Source organism: Clinocottus analis, unplaced genomic scaffold (assembly GCF_023055335.1).
Source record: "Clinocottus analis isolate CAN_PGR_092001 unplaced genomic scaffold, fCliAna1.0.p SCAF_8, whole genome shotgun sequence".
In the NCBI taxonomy this organism is placed as follows: Eukaryota; Metazoa; Chordata; class Actinopteri; order Perciformes; family Cottidae; genus Clinocottus; species Clinocottus analis.
Window position 1 is genome coordinate 17,872,648 of NW_027176240.1, and position 22,642 is coordinate 17,895,289.

At 43.1% G+C, this 22,642-nt stretch overlaps 1 protein-coding gene across 1 annotated transcript in view; it reads right to left on the bottom strand.

Annotated features, from left to right (window-relative positions):
- Positions 1–22,642, bottom strand: part of LOC137780044 (adhesion G protein-coupled receptor A3) — a 150,067-nt gene that overhangs the window by 16,306 nt on the left and 111,119 nt on the right. Inside the window, exons 15-16 of the mRNA XM_068568367.1 lie at positions 15,126–15,253; positions 9,127–9,250 (exon numbers count right to left, since the gene is read on the bottom strand). Coding sequence (XP_068424468.1) covers positions 9,127–9,250; positions 15,126–15,253 — 252 coding nt within the window. The remainder of the gene's footprint in view (positions 1–9,126; positions 9,251–15,125; positions 15,254–22,642) is intronic.

Here is a 22,642-nt window from a genome sequence, read left to right on the forward strand (position 1 = left end):
CACATGTTTAAATTTTCTTGAAAAAAAAAATCCTCCTGTATGAATAGTCACTGTTCTCAAAGCAAAATCTCTTGAGTTGGAGGTCGGCCAAGCATCCGGCCTCTCACCTACAGCCAATGTTGGATTCTCCAAAACCACAGCAAAGTTCATTTTTAAATGCCGAAACAAATAATTTCAGTTTTAGTTTATAAAATAGTTTTTGAGTCGGATGGGGGCGGTTGTGGTAAGCATGTTTAGATAAGACCAATAATAAATCAGAGCGTGGATATGTTGATAAAGACAGTCTGCTCAACACTGAGCGGCCTGAAAATACTGTTCTTTTCAAAGTCGCTGCGTGCTTTCTCCTGATGTCCCTTTGTTGCTAGAAAATGTGGGTAAATACATAATTTCAGCCAGCGATCGTATCAGTGAGCAGCACAATGACCGTGCAGTTAACAAAATAGAGCTGGAAACTAAAAGCTGGAAAAAGCCACAGCTTCAGTCGCCTCAGACTTTCATCACTCAGGATGGCTGACAATGACGCTCCAAATGAATCAAACCGCACACCCATACACAAGCATTAAAGGGGCATTCATAGTGAATTATAACACTTTCATAATGATTCATGGCTACACTTATTAATGCACATAATGCTGTCTGATGCACTATGGCGACAGTCATAAAACAATTGAGATGGGACGTTATAATTAATTATGAGTTCTAGTATCTTTTGGATGACATTACGTATTCTTGCATTATCATCACTATAACGCTTTCTATGATAATGCCGATAATGCAATTTAATGTAAAGCTTTTAATCTGAATGTAGCGCTGTTATTATAGTTATAAGCACAGAATTCACAACACATCTCACGTTATGATGTTTTTCAAGTAATGTTTTAAAACATTACAATTGTTTCATAATGCATAGTAATAATCACTGTCATGATGCAATACAATGTGATTATAAGTTACTCTAAGTCCAAATCTAAGTAAATGCAAGAGCACACAAAGCATTGTAAAAAAACTACTTATATTTAACAATGACCACGGAGAGTTACTTATAATCGCATTATAATACAATATGATAAGAGTAATTATGATGCATTATACAAATAAATGTATGTATTACAACTATAGAATACATAAAGCACTATAATCCCTGCCAAAAAGTGTTGTGATAACTGACTATACAAGTTTGTTATTAGTTGTGATTATTGTTTTATAGCATTCTCAGTGTTTATGAACAACATCACAATTACTGATGATGCAGCATGGATTCTTTTAAACTTGCCACCAAGGAAACAATATGATGATGCATGCGTTATTACAGATGTGTCAAAACAAACTTTACTGTACTCAACACAAACAGAGACAGCATTACAGCATATTATATTAATAGGTTGAAATAAGAAGTCATTGTTTTAAGCCTCATCTGTCGGCCTTATGAGTGCACTACTCATGTGTCTAGCCATGAAGCATCGCACTCTAATTTCATTATAATTCAGTAGTTTGAGTTAGTCTCAAAGCTAGCACGCTCCAATGTGTCCACACTCTGCGTTTACAGTCTTAAAGTTACGCACCCCGACGACATCGTGTCATACAGTCAACTTATTAGCTGCAGTTAGCTTTGAAGAGCTTTCGGGTACATGCTCCTTCATGGTAATTTGTGTAAAAGAGCAACAGATGTGACCTGATAAAGACGAGGCAAGAGGTGTCATGTTTGATACAAGTCAAGTCACAGAGAATTTGTGATTTCATGTGAAAGGTGAAAGTAATGAGGAGTCGCCACAGCAGGCTTGCCGTGCACCTTTCTGTTCTAAGTGTGCTACAAACAGCCCAAAGTACAACAGGTGATGAGCGGCAGGCTTGGCATAAAGGTGGTCTTTATAAATCAATGTCTAGATTTACAGTCTTAGATTAAGAACTAATCCAGCCAGTTTATTAGGTACACCAAGTTCAACCAAATATAGTGTCCTACATACAATTTTACAATTATAGAAATGTAGTGATCAATTATATTACCAGTGAAGTTCCACAATCCACGATACCCAATGAATACCACAGTAAAAACATAACCAAACAATAAATTATATGTACTTCAACATACACTGACTTTTGAATTTTTAATTAATCCCTGATGATTGTCCTCAAATTTCTCCCAAAATCCTTTCTTTTTTTTTTTTTTACAAGATTACAGTACAGATCCTGATAGCTTTATGATTTACCTTCACCCAATGCTAATTTTCATTGTGTGGAGCTTGAACGCATCATGACGTAACTTAATGCAAACTTCTGTACGTTAGCCATTAGCCAAGCAGTACTGCGCTGCGCACACATGCTAACAGATAACTAGCTCTTACTGGCTTCCTTCACGCCGATTACAACACAGATGTGTTGTTCCAAAAGTGTCATCATCAGCAATAATGAGACATCGTTGTTTCGAGCACCATTGCACAATCCAAGTTCTCGACCTAAAACACACGCCTACTTTCATTACAATAATCTCCTGAGAAGTCACATTAATATGTGTTAATTAAATCTACTCTATTTCACATTGAATAATAAGAACTATGACATGTTGTATGACAACTTGTCACGCAGTAATGAAAGTCTAAAAAGAGCATAAAAGAGTACAAAGAAAGCATGTCAGCCCGCCAGCACTTAACAGTAAGACCCAGAAGAAAACCACCACCAGCTTTGGAAATTACCCGACAGTTATGGTGCAAAACAGAACAATCTAAAACTGAACGGGTAAAACTGTAAATCTAACAGTCTGGTCGCCACAGATCAAATGTTTGTTCTGGTTCTTATTCAAACAGTAAATAATAAAATCGATCGTTTAGTTACTGATGCGTGTAGCTGACTTTAACAACATCATTTTCTGCGGCGTTCGGATGTGTGTGTGTGTGCTTGTGTGTATCTTTCTGTCTATCCGTGCCTACCAGGCTCACTACACGATCAATCTGCTTAATATTATTTATGTTCATTTGTAACTGTATGCTTGAGGACAACTCGTGGTTGCAGTGAAAATGTATCAACTGTTTTCTATCGTCACTGACTGGCTGGCAGGTGAACAACAACTGCATTGGAAGCCATTTCTGGCAATCGGCTTGGCGACCTGCTCGGTTGCAGAGTCACATTTTGGCCTTAGTCGTGACTCAAACACTGAGATCATAGAAAGGTTTAGTCTTCTTTTGAACCAGAGCATCTGCAGATTAATTCCGTACCCGATATGCTATGTTCCCCTAAAGCAGTGTTTTTTTTTTTTGTCACGCCCCACTTTGAAGAAAGAAAAATGTTGGGGCTCCACCGCCCCAACAACATTGGAATAAAATGGTCTAACTTTTTGAGACTCCTCCATCTGTGCTTTTTTAAATGAATAGATAAAAGAAAATTGAAATCCCTTTCAAGTAAACCAGATTGCTCCATCTGACAAAAACTAATAACGTTTGCAATCACTTTGTTCAAACAATCCAAATAAAGTTATATATGTGCAAAAAATAACTCATATTTGGCAAAAAAAAGTATCAAGGAAGCTGGTTGGGTCCCTGTTTTCTGTCCATAGTTTCATGTTCTTGAGCAAGACACTGAAGCCCGAGTGCTTCACAGCAGCACAAAGATCTAATTACTAACGATGGGTAAAATGCAGAATTCCCCATACAGTGGGATTAATAAAGGATTCTTAAAAAAAAACAACTCAATTTTATTTATTTATTTATTTTCAGAATCTCCCCCGCGCCCTATCTGTAATACCTCCGCGCCCCACTAGAGGGTCGCGCCCCACAATTTGAGAACCACTGCCCTGAAGTTAGGCAGGATACAAGATTCATGAGTCTAATTTAGTTTTCTTGGACACCATCTTGACTTTCAGAGCGCTGGGAGCGCCAACTGAGTCTTTGTTTTTTGGAGGGGAGCGGGCGGAGATCGTCTCTCCATAGAGTGCACTTTTCTAGTTAAGAATGGCACCTTATTTTGTATTGTCTGTAAAGACACTGTCAGATGACTAGGTTTAACAATTTAACTTAAATTCAAAGCTCCCTCCATGCTGTCTTCTATGGACATATATTCATTATATTGGCTCCCTACTGTTTGGGATGCATAAGTAACCAGTCTGCCCGGAGCATTTCACATGTGGGGAAATGAGCTCAGGAACACTCAAATTGGGCCCAATGGAAGTACAAAGCAAATCACTGCAGATACTGTAATGTCTTCTTTCTTTTTTCTTTTTTTTTGTGCCAGCCTTTGCCGTCACTACTAATTTCACAGTGGCACACTAATGAGGAAATCCTCTGTAAAGCATCTTTAAGCTGACAGTCGGAAGTAACCTCAGATCTAGGTCACATCCTTCACCAAGTTCTTTGCTAAATTAATAGGTTATTTGACGCTGGTCACACACTCCCTGAACAATCAACTGAGATGTCTAATCCAAATTTGACGGTCCGAGGTAAGATGAGGTAAGGCGAGGGGAAACGAGGATATCCTGTGTGTGTTGCTTTGCTGCTCAACGCAGGCTAACGGGAGTTGTGTGGCGTGGCAGCGGAGGTGTTGCTTAAATCTACGACAAAACGAGCCACGTTGGAAGAAGATAGAAATAGAGATCAGAGACGACTTTGACTTTGAGGCCGTAAAAGACATCGGATGCTGCATAGCAGCAGTGGCACGGTGGGGCGGGGAGGTGGTGCAACACGGAAGAGTGGCATACAGATGGGGAGCGACAGGATGAGTATGGGATGGGGGTGGAGACGGGGCGCGGGGGTTGACGGGCGGAGGAGGGCCGGGTGGGGGAGTGCATGCTTGAAGTGCGGCTGGAGCTGCCAAAGCTAGTTTCAGAGCTCCTTGAAGTTCCCTCTGTCGGAGGGAGAGTGTGTACTTATGTGTCCCCCTGAGAGGAGGGGAAGGGAGAGAACTGCAGAAGGCGTCGCGCGTGCAAGAGCATTTGAATCTGCGTATGTGTCGGGCGCGCCTCGCAGCTCCACATGCAGTCCTGTAATTATCCCAAAATTGTGTCTGGTGGGGCCCGCCTCCCTCCCAGCGGAGCGACACACGATCTGGGCTCCTGCCCAGATCTCCAGAGAGTTGTCCTGTTAGCAGTGATTGGGTAAAGGAGGAGCAGCGAGAAACATTCAAAGGCCCCGGGATAAAATTAGATAAATGACTGAAATGCTAAACAAGTAAAAGAGCAGCAGCAGCAGCCGGGCGGATGAAGTCGCATTGGCTTTGTCAACAACACCCTCTCCCCTACTGCATGCAGGAGGCGCTCTTTGTTTTCTAAGAAGGCCTATAGGTTTGTGGCTTGATTTATAGTTAGTCCATCAAGTATTAATGTTTGTTACACCATAATAGTTAGCAATTAAAAATAACACCTTGTGGGTCACCATGTTGTAAAATATTACGTTTGAATGGATCTTTCCACAAGTAAACTTCTGAAAAAGAGAATATCTGAACCAAAACAACTTTACAACAGCGACTGATGGATTATTGCATCGAATAAATAATTAAACAATGACTTAGAATGCTTACTGCAGGTGGTTATTGTAAAAAACGTATGACCCTTTGTTAACAACATACTCAATTTCTGACTAGACTTGAAACTCCGTTATGAATGTTAGTTTGTGAATAGAGTGGATTTCTCAATTTCAAATAATCAAATTGTATTTCAGAGTGAGTAAACAATGACGTAAACCTGACAAAGTAACAAACCGTCAACCCAAATGTCGCCCCTAATAATGTCATGCTACTGGTCAATAATGCATTAACACAGCTATAATCAATATTTAACAATGTTAAAGGTGTAACTCATCCAATCATCGGGGCACAGCAGAAATCTAAATTAATCATGTTTCTTTGTGATCACTGGATGTGTGACTAAAGCAACGGTTGGTTGACAATTTCGCCACATCACCTTTAAAAAGATGATGATTTGTCAAAGTTGTGTTTTGGCTGCCTCCAAAACAGTGGTGGAGGTTGAAAGACGTCTCACAAGAAGCACACAACATATGAATCTGTGTCCCAGTGTTAGTTGTTCAGTTATCTTGTAAAACATTACAATACTTATCTAATCAAATGGGATTGGAGGATTGACGAATAATTTATTAATTTCTTGTATTTCTTATAACATATAAGAGGTGCTTTATTCACGATTTATGTACAGGAGAATTTCTGTTGCCTCTCAGCGGCTCTCAACATGGCGACACCTTGGCCGGTGGCAAGCAGCAAACAGCAGTGTCACGTGTCAGTGTTTTGTGTTTCTCCTCTTCCCTCTTGTTTTCTTCCACAGGTTGCAACCTGTTCATTTACCAGCTGCGAAGGCCAACCAGGGGAGTGGTGGACATTTTAAAAGGAGGAAGCCAGAAGAGTTTGGGAGCGATCTTTCTTACAATGCACACACTGACACTGAAGGTTTGTGGTGAGCGGTAGAGGGCAGGAGGTGCGTTTGTGGTACCCTGTACATTTATGCAAACACGTCGGTGCTCCCTCTGTATTTGTTTTGGTCGAACATTTTTAGAGAAGCTTATGAAGCTATTTTGTTTGTTTCCTTTCCAGAGGTAGTTAGTCAGGCCTAGTTTTATTATCTTGATTTCTATTTGTTTTGCACGTCCACACACTGTCCCAACCTCTCCCACTTCATACAGAAACTTTGTTGTTTTATTAACCACCAGCAGTGCGAATAAATATTGTTTGAAAACGTTGCTCCTACTTTTGACACTTTTTCACTTATTCTTTGGCTGACCTGTGATCATCTCCTCGACTGAAAAGGGGATGTAACAAGCAGCAAAAGTGCTGACGGGGCTAACCGTGTCTAGCTGAAGGGTAACTGGGGGGTGGGCCCTACGTTTCCACAACATCATAGTGAAACAAAAAAAAAGCAAGTGTTTCTGTAAGTTGTAAACCTTAAATAAAAGCCAAAGGAATAAATACTGAATGGATCTACATGGGTTGGATGATTGTGTAAAGCTTGTTGTATATACAGAAGTATACATACTGCATACAGGATTTATGTTGACAGAGTCTGCATGGTGATATTTACACATCTGGAATCCATCACATTATGGGAGCTAAAGACGCCAGAGCAGTAACACAAAATGGATCCGTTTTTAATACCAAAAAGTAATGTGGCAGACAACCCTGAGCTGCAAAGCGTGTGGCGAGAAAATATGACCCTGACTGCATTAAATTTGGATTCATACCAGCGGGCAGTGATGGGTGAGGGTAAGCGGAATATTTATTTTGGTCATTACAGCTGACAGTTGCATAACACATATTTACAGCCCAGCTTATCTTTTCTCCTTTTTTCATTCAACCGCCCTAATTTATTTATTTATTTTAACAATCAGAAGTGGACCTTAAGTGAGAAAAAAGGCCGAGTGTGAACATCCTCAACATGACTGTCAGCAGAGTAAAGAGGATGGGAAAGTTAGGACCGTGACAGTAAACGGTGGGGAGCTGGTGAGTGACGGACAAACACCGGCCGTTTGGTGCTGTACGGCTGCGGAGGAGGGCGGCTGCTGCTTAAGGACTTCTTAAGGACTTCCCTGTCACAGAGACTCGTTCTCTCGCAGCTCAGGCATGAAACACGACGCCGCGCATTTTACCACGTAGAGGCGGTGTCTTTACACCGCGGAATAAGGGGCCACCTAAAGTGCTTGTGACAGCTGAGTCCCCAAACAGCGCTGCGGCTCGCGATAAAGGGAGCGAGAGAGGCCCGGTGACGGAGGAGGTTGAAACAGGAGAGTTAAAAGTGGAGAAGAAGTGCACATCAATCTCTCCGAGGCTACATACATAAATGCACCCCCTGCTGAAGTGAGCTGACAGTGGAGGATCCTCGGCTCCAGATGATGTTTCATGCTCGCAACCTGAACAGGTCCAGCTGTCAATCAGTTGGAGAGGAAATCCACCGGGACCATATCTAACCATGTGAAAAAGTAAGAAACAAAAGTAACATGTGACTTTCTTTTTATTCCGACTGACTCTCATCTCAACACGGATTTCGACAACCTCAATGATCTCTCATCCGTCACTTCAGAATTACTTCCAACAACAATACACTCCAATTAATGCCCCGGTCAATCTATCAATAACCTATCCCCCAGCCTCCCAGTTCCTTCACAACATTGTACATGCATTGTCAAGGTTTCCTCCTTGTCCCACCTGCGTTATTCTTGATGTACAACATCCTAAAAATAGTGAGGAGCCAGCGGGTAAGAAAGCATTTCTCTTTCTTGCCAAATCTGTCCTGACATCCCGAATCTCCATGCCCTCCCCCCAACACACACACACACACACACACACACACACACACACACACACACACACACACACAGAAAGACTGATGTTCTACATCTTCATCTTCCGAGCTAAGCGTGCTGTCATGCCAGCAAAGTACAAATAATGCTGATGAGAATGTGATTAGTTTTGTATTCAACCCTTGAACCAAAGTATTGGAAAAATAATTGTTTTGACCATGAAGGTCATTAAGATACATCCTCTGGGAATGATGAATGTTCAATCAGCTGTAGTAGATGTGAAGATGTTTCACAAGAACGTTGACATGCTGGTGGACCGAGCGGAAAAGGCAGTGAAGTTCACCCTCTGGCGACCATGAATCCCATTTAATCAATCTTTTTTTTGGATACAGACAAAACCTGTACATCAGTGGGACGTCTGTTAAATCCCCAAACTGTGTATGTAAATGCTACAATACCTTTGACGCTGTCATTAAATGAACACTGCTGTGGTACCTAAACCTTCCATGGGAAAACACATATTTACAGTATGTGGAGTTCTAATGACCAGTAAATGTTTTATATACTGCCACTTTCCAAAATGTCCAGAAAAGTGACAACATTTGGGCTATGACACCCACAGCTAGCCCCAGGCAACGAGAGCAGACACAGACAATAGAGAAACAGAGAGTGAGTGCATTCATGATGGGGAAAGGCCTGAATCATTAGGCTTCATTGTGTCAACACTATGCTATATGACTTACTGGAGCATACATGTAGCTGAAGCATGAAAAACACACAAAGCCGACCTACTATATGTCCACACACTGCACTCACTGGTCGCAGACACCTGAATAGACGTTCATAATCAATTTTCAGACAAGCTTTGAGAGTGGGATGAATGAAAAGGGAATGCACTTACTGCTTGACAGATGATGGGGTATTTGATTCGATTGATGCCGCCGGCAAACACAGCAAAGGTCAGAGCCGTGTGGAAACAGAAGTTGAGAAGCATATGCCATCCCTTCCGACTGATGCGGATTGCGCTGCCAAAAGAGACCAAGAATCAAAAGAATTAGCAGGCAAATAGCAGAACTTCCACAGTGTTGTGTTTCATCATCTCACCTGAGCTTCATTGATCAAGGTACAGCGCCCATCAGTCACTTCAAGTGTGATTTGAGCCTGTATTTTGCAAGGTCTGCATAAGTTACCCCTTTCTTTTACCTTGCTGCTGTCAAATAGATTAACAACCACAGGGAGCCTGGGGAATGCTGCTCGTGCAAACAAGCCATTACATAGTCGGCTGCCAATACACGTGCTGAATTATATAATATTTTCTGAAAACATTTCAACCTTGGCTCAACTTTGAAAAGCAATGACTCACATTCAATATTTTCAAGTTGGGTCAACACACCATCTGTAAGTCAGACATTGTTTTTCATTAAAGTGAATCATTGAGAGCTGGTAGCTGGTTATGGTTGCTGAGATAATTTTATATTTCACCTTAACATGTTTAAAAAAAAAACTCTATTTAGTTTACTTTGGGCAACAGGAGGTTTGAAGTCAGACAGATTACACACCAGAGAGAAAGACAGAATGTGTGCCATCATCTCATGGAGTTTAATTGGGTGCCATGTTATCAATCACTCACGGTTGAACCACGTTCACTCTTGATGACTAATTGTGTCACAACGACGGCATTGTGGAACAACGGGAACATTTTAGAACAAACAAAACTCAGGAACAACGCAGGAGAACACGTTACATGAGTATGTGGGCCCCGGTGCATGCTGGGAGCTTTCCAACATGCCCTACTTAGTTGGGACGCTAGTATACGATAGAATACACACTACTATTGTAAGGTTGACTTTAATAAATATGTATTTCTTTATTGGCCCCCATGGCAGACTTAATTTAAAAAATATTTTTTCCATCTGAAATAAGCACACCGAACCATATTACTGCATTTGACTTTGGAGGCTACACCACAGTTTCCTCATGCAAAGCTAAAACAACAGAAACATGCAGAGACGATCAATACTTTTTGGATTGAAGAGTGTCAACGGGAATGTTTTTCATGACAAATGAAAAAGAAAAGTGCAAAGCAAATCCAAAGAATCCGTTTTAACATCTACACCTTTTCAAAAAGGCCAAACACCCCTTGGTACCCAGTGAAAGTTAAAAAAGGTTACGAATGATTCAAATGCATTAAAAAAAAAAAGTAAATCCTCAGGCTAAGGATCATTTTTAGAACAGTGGACCTCGGGCATAGAGCTATTCAAAGATCATGTTCTTATGAGCCGAGTGTGTTAGTCAGTGTGCAGCCTTCCTACACAGCTTCTTCACCCACTTACACACAAACAGAACATGCAGCGGTAAATGCACACAAATAGGAATCACTGCTGGTTTGACGATGAAATAAAAGAGATCGCTTCCAGTTGGCTGGGCCAATTGAAGTTTTTACAATGCAAAACTATGCACTCATATCCACTTTGTGAATTCTGGCATTAACCGGAGGTCGCAGGGGGGTTATACAGTCTCGGGCAAGGCACTTAACCCACATTACCATTTTTCCACCCAGCTGTTAGAAAACAGGCTAAACAGGTCACACAACGTCAACATATTTGTCGCGCGGTGTGAATTTACAGGCCAACGATTCTTTTAATGGCTTCCCTGTGTCAGCACCCTCCTTTCCATCCATACAGCCACAGTCTGTCACCATTTGAAATTATATAACCTTGTGCTGAAAATCTCTGCTCCCCAAAATGGAGGAGCGGAGCCCCGACTGCACGTGAGCCAACTGTAGATGAAGCGGTGGCTCGGCAGTGAGCTATGAGGCGTGTCTGGGGCCGGGGCTTTCGCTGCTCTGTGCAAGGGGAGGGAGAGCTGAGGCTGCTGCTGTCGATGCCTCCACCGTCGTCCAAGTACTGAACTCTTTCCAGCAAGGAGGCCATAAATCAGGCCGGCTCCTGGCCTTCATGGAAGGGGGTTTCATAGGCTCTGCTCTGGGCTTTCATTGGGTCAAGTACATTAACCTGGCATCCCTCCACTTCCCCATCTCCCAGAGAGTAAGGAGGTGGGAGGCGGGGGGATAAAACTGTCCTCTCTGCATCTGCTACCTCACCCTGCATCCACCGCTGAGACAACTGTAAGTTACAATAAAGCTGTGGACGGTTTTGAATGACAATGTACAATGGGTGGTTTTGGGTCGACCGCTTCATTGCTGGGAGAGACGTTCTAAACATCCTGATGAGTCCCGTAAAACATAGGAGGCGGGGCTGTTTAATGGAGAAATGGGAGTGGTCTCAGGATAATTATGATGGAGGAGAGGGAGCGTCCTGGCAGCAATAGAGCTGCGCTCTAAGTTTGAAACCAGTAGGCAAATCACATATAAGAACATAGTTTAAACAGCCACTTGAGCACTGCAACGATATAATACTGACATAATAATAACATTATAACGTGTTGGAAACTGTTGGGCTCCTACTTTACTTTCCGGTCTTTACCACTTTACCACAGAATTACCATTAACTCATGCACCTAATGACTTGCCGAGAGCAGGTCCTATAGTTTTGGTCTCCACCAATTCCTGAGGGAAATATCTGACTCTTTAGCTGCTAAGTGTTCCACTGTGTTTACTGGCAAGCTGCTTGTCTGAGGTTTGGTGCTGAGCAGGTGGTGTACAGTATTTTATTATTTTTTTCAAAGAAAACAGCTGCCTGCTGCTGTTGATTAGAGCGGCTTTCAGTATTTTTATTCTGTTGCTTTTGAATCATTAGTTTGGAAAGGATAAATTCAAACAAACGTGGTCATATTGTGATTATGAATCTACTCGAAGAAGCTGGTAAACAACATAACTGCATGATTGCCCCCCAACCCAGAGCTCTACATGACAGTATTAGACAGTATTAATTGTCTTTTCTTTTCAACACTCTGGTTGATAGGCATTAGCCACATTGCTCTGCGGTGTTTTTGCTTGCTTTAATTACAGGCACTCGATTCCTGATAACAATACGAGCTGTTATTGTATTTTTCTCCTTATGGGATCAATTGCAAGTATTTAAAGATGTTTTCCGTCAAGATTCCCATCATGTTTTAGCTACGAGCAAAACATGTGGTGTTGCACTGAGCTACACCTGCTGCACGTCTTTACATTTGGCTAAATGTTGACTATGGGAAGTCCTGCTGCATCAGCTGCATACAGTTCCTGTAACCCTGATAACAGACGACAATAGAGATGTCTTATATTCACTTTTACACGCGTTTTACGTCGGCACGCAGCAACACAGACGGTAAACGTCACACATGTTGTCGGTTCTTCTGCGTGAGGGACGCTTGCAATTTGGCAAAACAAGCCGTGGAGGAACAACCTGAAGAACACTTGCAACAACTAACTTTACTAACTTTATTGTTATTCATTCAGAGTAATCACAGTGCCGGCTCATCTGCCGACAGCGTGGAGTCTCTCGCTCCCACGGGACGGAGCTCTTAGCTCCATCCTGCTTATAATGGAGCTCAGAGCGAATGTACAGAGTTTGCATTGGTTTGATTATGATGCATTTAATCTCTGCTCAGTAAAAAAGAGGATTGAGCGAAGGTAAATTATAACGCTATTACGTGCTCAAATGTAATCAAGAAACTTGAATATAATAATAATACAGTTGGTTGAAGGAGTTGTGAAATAGATATAAGAGAAGGAACAGTATAGCTTTAAGAGGCTTTAATCTAAACTTATTCATAACACAGCAAGTATTTAAATAAAAATACAACCTGTCCTATTAAGAGCGAAGATTACAAAGTTACAGGTTAACATTTAGTTTTTACTAACTTCACTGATGATAAAGGTTAAGGTGGAGCCTTGGTGTAAATTATAGTTCTTTGAAAGAAAATGGGAATCTGCAAATACGACTTGGTAATCAGACATGGGAATTGCAATCGTTGCATCTCTAGACAACAATCAACCTCAATACTCTTTTTTTTACGGAAGAAAAAGTCATCAGCTTGAGAACTGTGAGACGATCTGAAGAAACATCCTTTTAATATGACTCCTCTGCGGATTTACGGATACTCCTGGTTGCTTAACATCAATGACCGGTGGAAAGACGAACTTCCTCTGATCAGCGTGTGCATGACATCATGCTATGACGCCGGGAACACTTGACACAAATGGCGCCAGTTGGGTTCAAAGGATTCAGGGTTCAAAGGAAAAGTGGGATATTATCCAGCATTGTGCTCTTTACTCGGCGAATACATAACACATTGCACCCCCTAATCCCGGATCAGATTTTTATCTTGCCTTATCTCGCTGGCAGGGACAGAACCAACAGCCATCCTGCATGCATGTATTCATGCATGTGTGTATGCGTCTGTGAGCTGAAGTGAGAAAGTGACAATTTCAAATGCGTGCAATCCACATTGCCTGTCCTTGAACAGCCTCCCTCGCATTCTGCCCATTTAACACGCAGTGCTCGGATACTGTCAGTCAGCGGGAGTGATACTCCATAACCAAAGTGTTGCTAAACAGTGATGTGTTTCACTGCTGGGGAGGGCCTGCAGGGAGGCGTGGAGGACAAGGAGGTGTTGGATTTTGTTAATGTGAGCGTCGCTGAGAGGGAACCCCTCCAGTGTGACAGACACCATGAAAGCGCCGGCCTTATGTCTTAAATATGGGATTTTTCTTTGGAATTAATGCGTTTTTGCTCTGAGAAGCACTTTGTGGTGATTGAGTGCGTTGACGTGCGCACAAGCATCGTATTTTGGACCAATTTGTGGACACGTCCACCTGCGCTTGAGACAGCCAGATGTGCTAGCTGGAGCGCAAACGTAGAATGTAAACAGCTTTTTATCGCTGTGTCCATGTATACATTGATATGAACAACGAGTGTGAGTATTTGTGGTTTTTGTATTTGTGGTGCATTACTACCACTCCGATTGGAGTTTTTTCACATTCTTCTTCACCTATCAAAATGTCTTTAAACCCTACGGATCATGGTTGTGTGTTATTAGTATTTTTTATCATACACCCATTCTGCACAAAACATCAGGATATCCAGTGGCATTGGGAAGCTGTTTACATTCAACTTGAATCACAAATCTCAATCTTCTGCCATTTTGAAATTGCTCCTGTCTGTGTTGCAGTAGTTTTTTTTTGTCCCTCCAGTCAATACTGCAGCGCCAGACGACAGTAAGCGATGCTGCTGTTTGGAGCCCCAGATGCTGTCATCTCCGTCTGACTGCAGGAGGACGCACCCTGTCTCTGTCCCAGGTGTCACAGACGGATGCAAACTGCAAGTGCTGCTACGCATTCAAGGCGGATTAGAAAACATCAATAAAAGCAGACACGTCTGTCTGGGTTAACTGCGTTATTCTTTAAATACAATCTATGTATTTATTTGTTTCAGAAAATGTAACATTTGAGACATTTCCTACGTATTAAAATGGATGGACAGCTATTATAATAAGGGCACTTGAATGCCACGGACGTGATGAAGTGACTGATGCTCGACAAGAAAAACAGATGATGAGTTGCTGTGCTGGAATAATACGCCAGTCAGGCTCCCGCTGCTTTAATAATGGCAGACGGATGCCACAGAGCAAAAAGCCACAGGAGCTACGCGGCACATCCTCTGTCGTCGACTCCATATGGAAAAGTAAAGGTGGCCTGAATGCCCCGTAGAAATCCATTAGAAGCGTGCTATGACTGTCTGAAACGTACGCACATATCTGTGCTTGTGTTTCAGATCCTCTTAGTCAGACAGGCCGTAGTGCTTCATGCCGGCCCTAAAGCGTCTGACTCACACCCGGGAACTCAAACGTAAACTGCGCAAACCACGGAGGCGGGGGATTGCAAACACATCCGCAAGTGGAAATATAGTCAATGGTGGTTGCGTGAAGTATATAGAGGCGGCGATGGCTGCTTACCTGTGGTGCACTATGTACGTGATGATGGAGGCGAAGAGGCAGAGCAACATGACCGCCGTGCAGGCATACACGACCGGGTGCAGAAACTCCCCAGGGTACGGAGGGAAAGACAGCACCTTCTTCAGATCCTAAGGCAAGAAATAGACAGGGGGTGGGGATAGGGGAGAAAGATACATTATGAAATACATTTTCATGAAGAATAATCAGTGAGCAAGATCTAGGCCTGAGCAGTGACAGCGTTTTCCGACAGCCGAAGATGGAGGTGATGAGCTCCCCACATGTAGGCAGAGCAAACTAGAAAAACACAAATGGATGTCGGGGGAATGCATCCCAAGTTAGAACGCTGTCCTAATCAGCATAAAGGAGCAACAACTCTGTCGAATAATATTCTTCCCCCCCGCATTTACATTTTGCGTTTCAAGCAGTTAGCCGACACTCTTTTTCAACAATAGAGAAATCTTCCTTCGTCTGCTGAGATGAAAAGCTGCACAAAAATGGATAGCAGCCAGGGCGAAAGACAAAAAAAAACCCAAACAAAGTTAAGTCGCTTTTTGTGTCTCGAAAAGACACATTGTTAAGAGACGCTTATTAAAAACTTTATCAACATCAGAGTCCATTTGCTTTGTAATTTATTCTTCTTCCAGCTCCTTCAGCACACATTCTGACAGCTACAGCAGAAAACTCGCACGGCAAAGACACCTTTTGAATACTTTCAGTTTACGCTGCATCTCTCAGAGCTTTAGCGCTGTTGTATTAGGAGACAAAAACAAGCCCTTGTAAAAAAATCTGTACACCCGTTTGGCATCTCTGAGAGGAGCCAGCAGTGATGTCACGATTTAGAATCCATCGTTTTGACGTCGCTAAATAAAGCGCACCTTATCTCCATAACCCCGCTAGCTCAGTGCTGCGAGAGTGATCCACACACACGCACGCACGCACGCACACACACACACACACACACACACACACACACACACGCACGCGCACACGCATGCTGTCTGACTCCATCATTGTCCCGGTGAGTAGCCAAGTGGGACGTTCGCTCTCTCTCTCTCTCTCCGTGTTTATCCAAAGGCTGATGAGCCTGTCGGGGCCCGTGAGGGGTCGTGACCTTCAGCTGAGCATTTATAAGCACCAGAGTAAAGTAGCGGCCCGAGATTAAATAAGGCTGGGTGGTGGCATGGAGAGATGTCGAGCAGGAGAGTGCGGTCAGTTCAACACTCACCACAGGGTCTAAAAGTTGTTTTTTTTCTGTGCGTCTAACGCTTCAAGACCAACAGAGACCCACGCCAAAGACTTTGAGCAACATGAAAGGAAAACCCATGCTGGGATTTGGTATGTAAGCTTAAGACAACTGGAGAATTATGCGTGAATTCATGTATTTGTCATTATATAAGCTACACAGTTACTATAATGAAATGGCAGCCATGGAGTCTAACATCATCACACATTGATGTCATTGGATCCACAAGAGTCTCTGCTTTCCAGTAATACTCAATTTATGCAATTCCAAGACTGTTTAGGGGCCCCAGTATGCAAAAATATTCCATACATTCATGTTAGGAAAGGCAAAAATAAAACAGTTATCCTACATGCAAAATGTTTGTTAAGAAGAGACTTGATCATTGGTAGCTATAAACTATTTTCATTCACATATCTTCTGGGAGTTCACTGGACCCCTTTAAATATGAACTTTCCAAATTTTCCCTCACCAAAATTCTGACAAGCTAGCATGGCATGGCCAATGCCGTGGATCCTGCAGGTCTCAGCAGGTTAGAGAGGAAAAGAGGAGTCAAAGAGCTTTTGAGGTCTTTCTTGAGGTATAAGCATCAGCGCTCTGATATCGTTCCGCTACCTTCAAAGGGATTACATTATTGTAAACTACAGACTGCATCGAATAATAAAGCCAGACACACCCATCCATCATCTATAGCCATGTTACCCTTTACATGGTCATGGTTGGCTGGAGTCTTTTTTTTAGCTTACATAGACTAGAGAAAGGCTACACCTCGGGCAGGTCGGCAGTCCGTCACAGGGCTAACACATACCTATGTAGAGAGCATTTACTCTCACATTCACACCTACAGGAAGATTATTCAAGCACGATATAGCATAAGAAGAGCATTGGAGAGCGGTGACTAGGGTTGGGCACCAAAACACGGAGCCAATATATCAATAATTTGCTTGGCAATATAAAGTATCGGTTCAGGCACCAGTATCATAAAAAAAAAAAAACGATAGCCATCCCTGGCGGTGACTGTTTCTTAGCCTTTCCAAAACCCAAAACAAATGTGCTGAAGTCAAAGGAATGAATCTCAGTGTGTTTATCTGCCTGCAAAACGGGCGGCCAGTACTCAGTTTTCCAGTTTTCCATAGTGTTGCCAGTATGGAAAAGACAGCTTTTGTCAATTTATGATTAATATCAAGGACTCGTTATTTCAAAAGTGACTAAGAGTGTTTTGAGTGCCATCGTTATCTTTTTAAACTACAAATGTGTTGTCTTTGGATTTTGGGAAGAAACCAGGTAACCCATGAAGTAACACAGGCAGAGTGACACCAACAGGCCCTGGAGAGGCACCAGCCAGGCAGTTAAACTTGCTCTGATCAGTCACGGGTCAAATCATTACTGCGTGGTATCAACCAGAGATGGAGAGGAAACTAACACGTCCAGCAGACACAGAGCAACATTAGCATTGATTTAGAGATGTGCCTGTTTCCACCTGATGAATGAAAGTCCAATACCAGCTCTCCTTCTGAGTCTCTAGGTCCTTTTTGTCTGCTAAAAGCTACACTTTCTTCACCGCCTGGTTGTCGTTGTTTAGTGCTAAACAGGTAGTGTACAGTGGGTTTGCCAGGCTGTTAGTTGAAAACAGCTACGTGTTGAAGGCTGTCAAACCAAACCTGAAGCTGAAAGATGTTAAAACACCATCGAGCTTACAGGAACTGCAGTCAGGAGGTAATTGTTGGGTGGGCTTGTCAAGTAACACCTTCCAGATACATGTATTCATTTTATACATTGCTAATGTAAAAACATAATGACTGGAACAGCTTTAACACTAACGATAATATCTCTAAAGGACTAATTTAAGAAGGTGGTGGAAGAAAGAAAGAAATCGATCTTTGGGTTTGCAGCTTAAGCATGAAAATAAAAAAACGACAAGAAGGGAGGGCTGGAGGAAGACTGTAATTAGAGCTGAGCAATAAAATGTATCATCATTTGGGAGTGCAGCAGCACACAGAGGGTAAAAAGAAAATGTCAGAGAGAAGGAAAGGACATTGAGGGGGGAGGCTTTTGGGGGGAGAAAGCACACAAAAATAAACACATTCCAAAAATGTAAACAGCTCCACATAATTTGGGAGCTGCGGATTTACAGGGAATTATTAAGTTTGTATTTGTCCCCGGAGCGATGTCATGGAAGGACAATAAAAGCTGGTGTTAATTACAGCTCAATGAATTGATGTCGCCAAAGAAATTAGGAAATAAATAAATAAATCCAGCCCTGAAGCATCAGCAAGAAATCCTTCAGAAATGAAGCTGTTAAGTCAGTAAGCTGATTTATATACTTAAAGAGTAAATAACACTTCATAAGGGTTTAGATCATGAAAAATAACAGCGACTCAACCAAAGGTCGAAGAGAAATCGTTTCCGAGGGAGCCGGTAACTGCTTCTGTAAAAACTGACTCGTGCTCAGACACAGTGAGCGCTTGGCCGTTATGCTGAAGTGTCACATGGTGAGTGACGGCGGCCATAGTCAAATGGTGTCAGGGGAGGAATTCAAACGTTCTCATGGGATACATCATCATCATCATCATCATCATCGGGCTTATAACGTTGGCTGAGAATGTCAGCCTCTCGCCTCCAGAGTCTTCAACCATTTCTCACCCCAACACATAAAGCGCACTAGCCTACAGCTGTGCTGAGCGGCTTTCCTCAAAATCCATAAGACGTCATGCATCTTAGAAGTGGTTACTCACAAAACCATACGCGTGCCCCAGTGCCTTGTTGCTTAAAAGTTTCAAATACGCTTTCAGTCTCCAAGAAATCAATCCACTGTACACAACAACTGACAGGCTGAAACTTGAAATGCCGTTGCCAGTTCTGAAAGAAACAAATGTGCTTTTAGGAACTGCACGTAAAAACAATTAACCCTATTCTTTGATGGATCTTTCATTTAACTGTATTAATGCAGAGCACTGTCTGTCATCTTTTAAATCTTTTCAGTTCCTAGTAATCATTACATTCCAATTCTGTCAATACTTTGTACTAGATTTGAGTAATATTCCTGCACGTGCCGCTTATTGCAAATAGGCGACAAATGTCTCGGATAAATTTATAAGCTATTTTGACATTGGAATTCATTTTTTGTTGTAATCTCTGACGATTTTAGATGTAAATCAAAGGAGGGCAAAACAGTATTAACTTCTGCAATTAAAAGCCCCCCTCCAAAATTGAATCCTGGCACCGAGCCTTTTAGAAAATTGTGCCATTTTTTAAAAAACATTTCATAGATCAAATAAGGAATAGAACCACAAAAAAACATACAAGAGAATTTTATGACTCTAGAAAACAAACCAGACAGCTTCCAGACCTGCCAAAGGAGGACAGCAGGAGCCTAGAGCTTTAAGAAGAAACTGGCAGGCTCAAAGTGAATGAGTAAACCTTCTTCAACAACTACTTCAGACGTACCCTTGTGCAAGGTGCTGAACAGCTGCACACAGGCCAACAATAGAGGAACCTCCATTTTATGGGGCAGCGTATACAGCAGACAAGTATGAAAGCGAAGAAGGGCAAAGCTGGAATAGAGCGTGCATGCTCAGCAGAACCCTCCCCTGGACGAATAAAGGTTACAAGGGAAAAAAAACACCTTACAACAGAGCAGGGCTGTGGGGAGAGAATAGAGAGAAAAGGGAAGAAGGATGAAGGGAGCCTGGCCCTTGTAGCCCGAAGAAAAAAAATGGTGAGGCGGACGACGGGGTGCCCTGAACAAATTGTGCGCATGGCGCCGAGAAGCAGCGTCTGTGGTCCTGGGGTGATGTGACTAAGAAGAGAAGGATTGTACTTGCACTGAATTTATCCAAATCATTTTCCGGAAAACACGTGCAGACGCTGCGACGTTGGCGTCTCTCGAAAGGCGGCCACATTTGAGTTCGACATCGACTCCTGTACACTTAGGTCACGTGTGGGTCTCTCGGTGGGGTGTAACAGATATACACTGAAAAGTTGCGGCTCCCCTGTCGGCCCGGCTGTCATGAAGACTGATGGGCCGCTGGCGTAGCTCGCGGCGCGCGCTAAACAACTCTCCCCTGCTGTCCTCTTCAGACGGGGACAGTTGCAGCCAGCTTCAAGTGTGAATCCTCTGCTCTCCGTGTTATCATCGCTGTTGCTATCGTGTTACATCACAGCGCCACTGGCCACTTTATCAATGTGACCACTCTCTCTCAGCGCAATTCATTACCACCCAGGGCAGCTTAGTTTAGATTATTCTGGATTAGTGCTGGCATGTTACCTCTGAACACGTCTCCATTGTCCCCGAGTGTCTACAGCTGAACAAGCCCCTGATCCCCTGTTTGTGTTGTAGTTACAACTTTAATCCAGGATCCTCCCCCCACCCAAAAATGCCAAAATCAGATTACTAGAGTCAATTAAACTTGATCCATAATCTTGTCGCACAGGCACAGAGCACGGTGCAAGGTTATCCGAGCTGCAAAATAAAATTGGGGCAACTGCGCTGTTGATCTGTGGGGACTACTCGCTGTCTGGAAACGGCAAAACCTCAGGAGCCAAACTTTTGCAAATTTAATGCGTTTCTCTTTTAATTGACGCTGTTGTAGACGCAGAACCCGTGGGCCAATCTGTGACATATGTCCTCGCAAATGTGCTCCTTCACCCTGTTGTAATCGCATTGGTGCATGCAAGGACGCACGAGCATTGTGGGGAAGGAGGAAGAGAGAGAGAGAGAGAGGGAGACCGAGAAAGAGAGGGAGGGAGCGAGAGGAAAACAAAATTAAAATCCTCTAGTGAACAGCCTGCGGGCTCTCAGCTCCCATCCAGCACTGTATTTTATCATCCTTGAGTGGCTGCGCGGACGCCGCAACACAACCGGAGTGAGTGTGCAAATCAAGCCCAGAGAGAGAGAGAGAGAGAGAGAGAGAGAGAGAGAGAGAGAGAGAGAAAGAGAGGGAGCGAGAGAGAGAGAAAAAAAAAAAGTCGGGACAGCAGGCGTGGCGGAATGAACTCTGGACTTGACAACGGTCGGAGATAACGGCCATGCACCGCTGATGCAGGTCATCAGTGTCTCAGCTGCACCTCGGGGCCGTCACTCAGCTCGTGGCGTTGAAATACGGTCGTGCTTTTAGCAATCAGGCCCCCTACTCCCCCCCCTCTCTCCCTCCACCAAACATCCCTGTTCAACAGCGGAGGCAAACAAGGCCCACCGTGAAACGGGTAATCCAATCACCAGTGGAATCAAGCGCACATCCATCAAATCAACAAACATTCGGAGCTAATGGGGAACCTCGGCGTGAATGATGAAGCCCCTCTAGATGAGCACCGTCGACAACTGAGGCTCAGACGTAGCAGACGTAGCAGTCGTGGCGCATTTATCTCCTCAAACATCAAGGGGGCATTGTTTCATTAGCATTAATTTCTCTAGAGGCTCGGATTAGAAGGGTTGTATATATAGCTTCAGGCGATTCTAATTCCTATACAAAAGATACCGTAATCACTGTTCTGTGGAGTTGTTTAAAGCGTGACTATCAAACAAATGGGCCTTGTGCACTTGCTTAACGTTGCAAACAGAGCACCACCCCCTCACGACCGGAAACAAAGAGGCGCGAGTACACGCTTCTGTTACGAACAGAATGAATCAATACGAACACATTTGAAAGCAGAGAGAAGATAGCTTTTTAATATAGGACGGAGACACTGGGATGACTCTAATCTCTTTCTCTCTTCAGCTTGTTATTTATCCAGGGAAGGTTTGCTGAACATAATGCCTCCTTTCACACTCATAGAGTAAAAAAACACACACACGGCTACTAAGAGATACCCAATCGCACCACAGGCTGACGGGCGTTTATGGCTCCCTGACACACTAACATGTTCCATATATGGCTTCAATGGCTTTTTATCAGCTCTAATGAAATTTAGATCCTTTATCTAATACTCAGTTTACCTATTATTAGTTGCACTGAGCGAAAAGTAACACAATATTATGCAACAGTTCTCCGGTGACTAATCCTTTCATGATTTTAAGAGAGATGTGGTTTCAAATGGGAGAACGTTTTTGGAGGATGGACTTAGCTTGTGGCTCCGTGAAGCTGCACGGCGGTCACCTCGCACCGGCAGCTGGACGTGACCAGGAGATCACGCGAAAACCCATCAGGCTTCGAGTAGTGTTTTTGGGCCGATTAGCATCCTTGTGAGGTGCTACTGGCAGATATGACTGTGGTTTTGCTCTGTGTGTGTGTGTGTGTGTGTGTGTGTGTGTGTGTGTGTGTGTGTGTGTGTGTGTGTG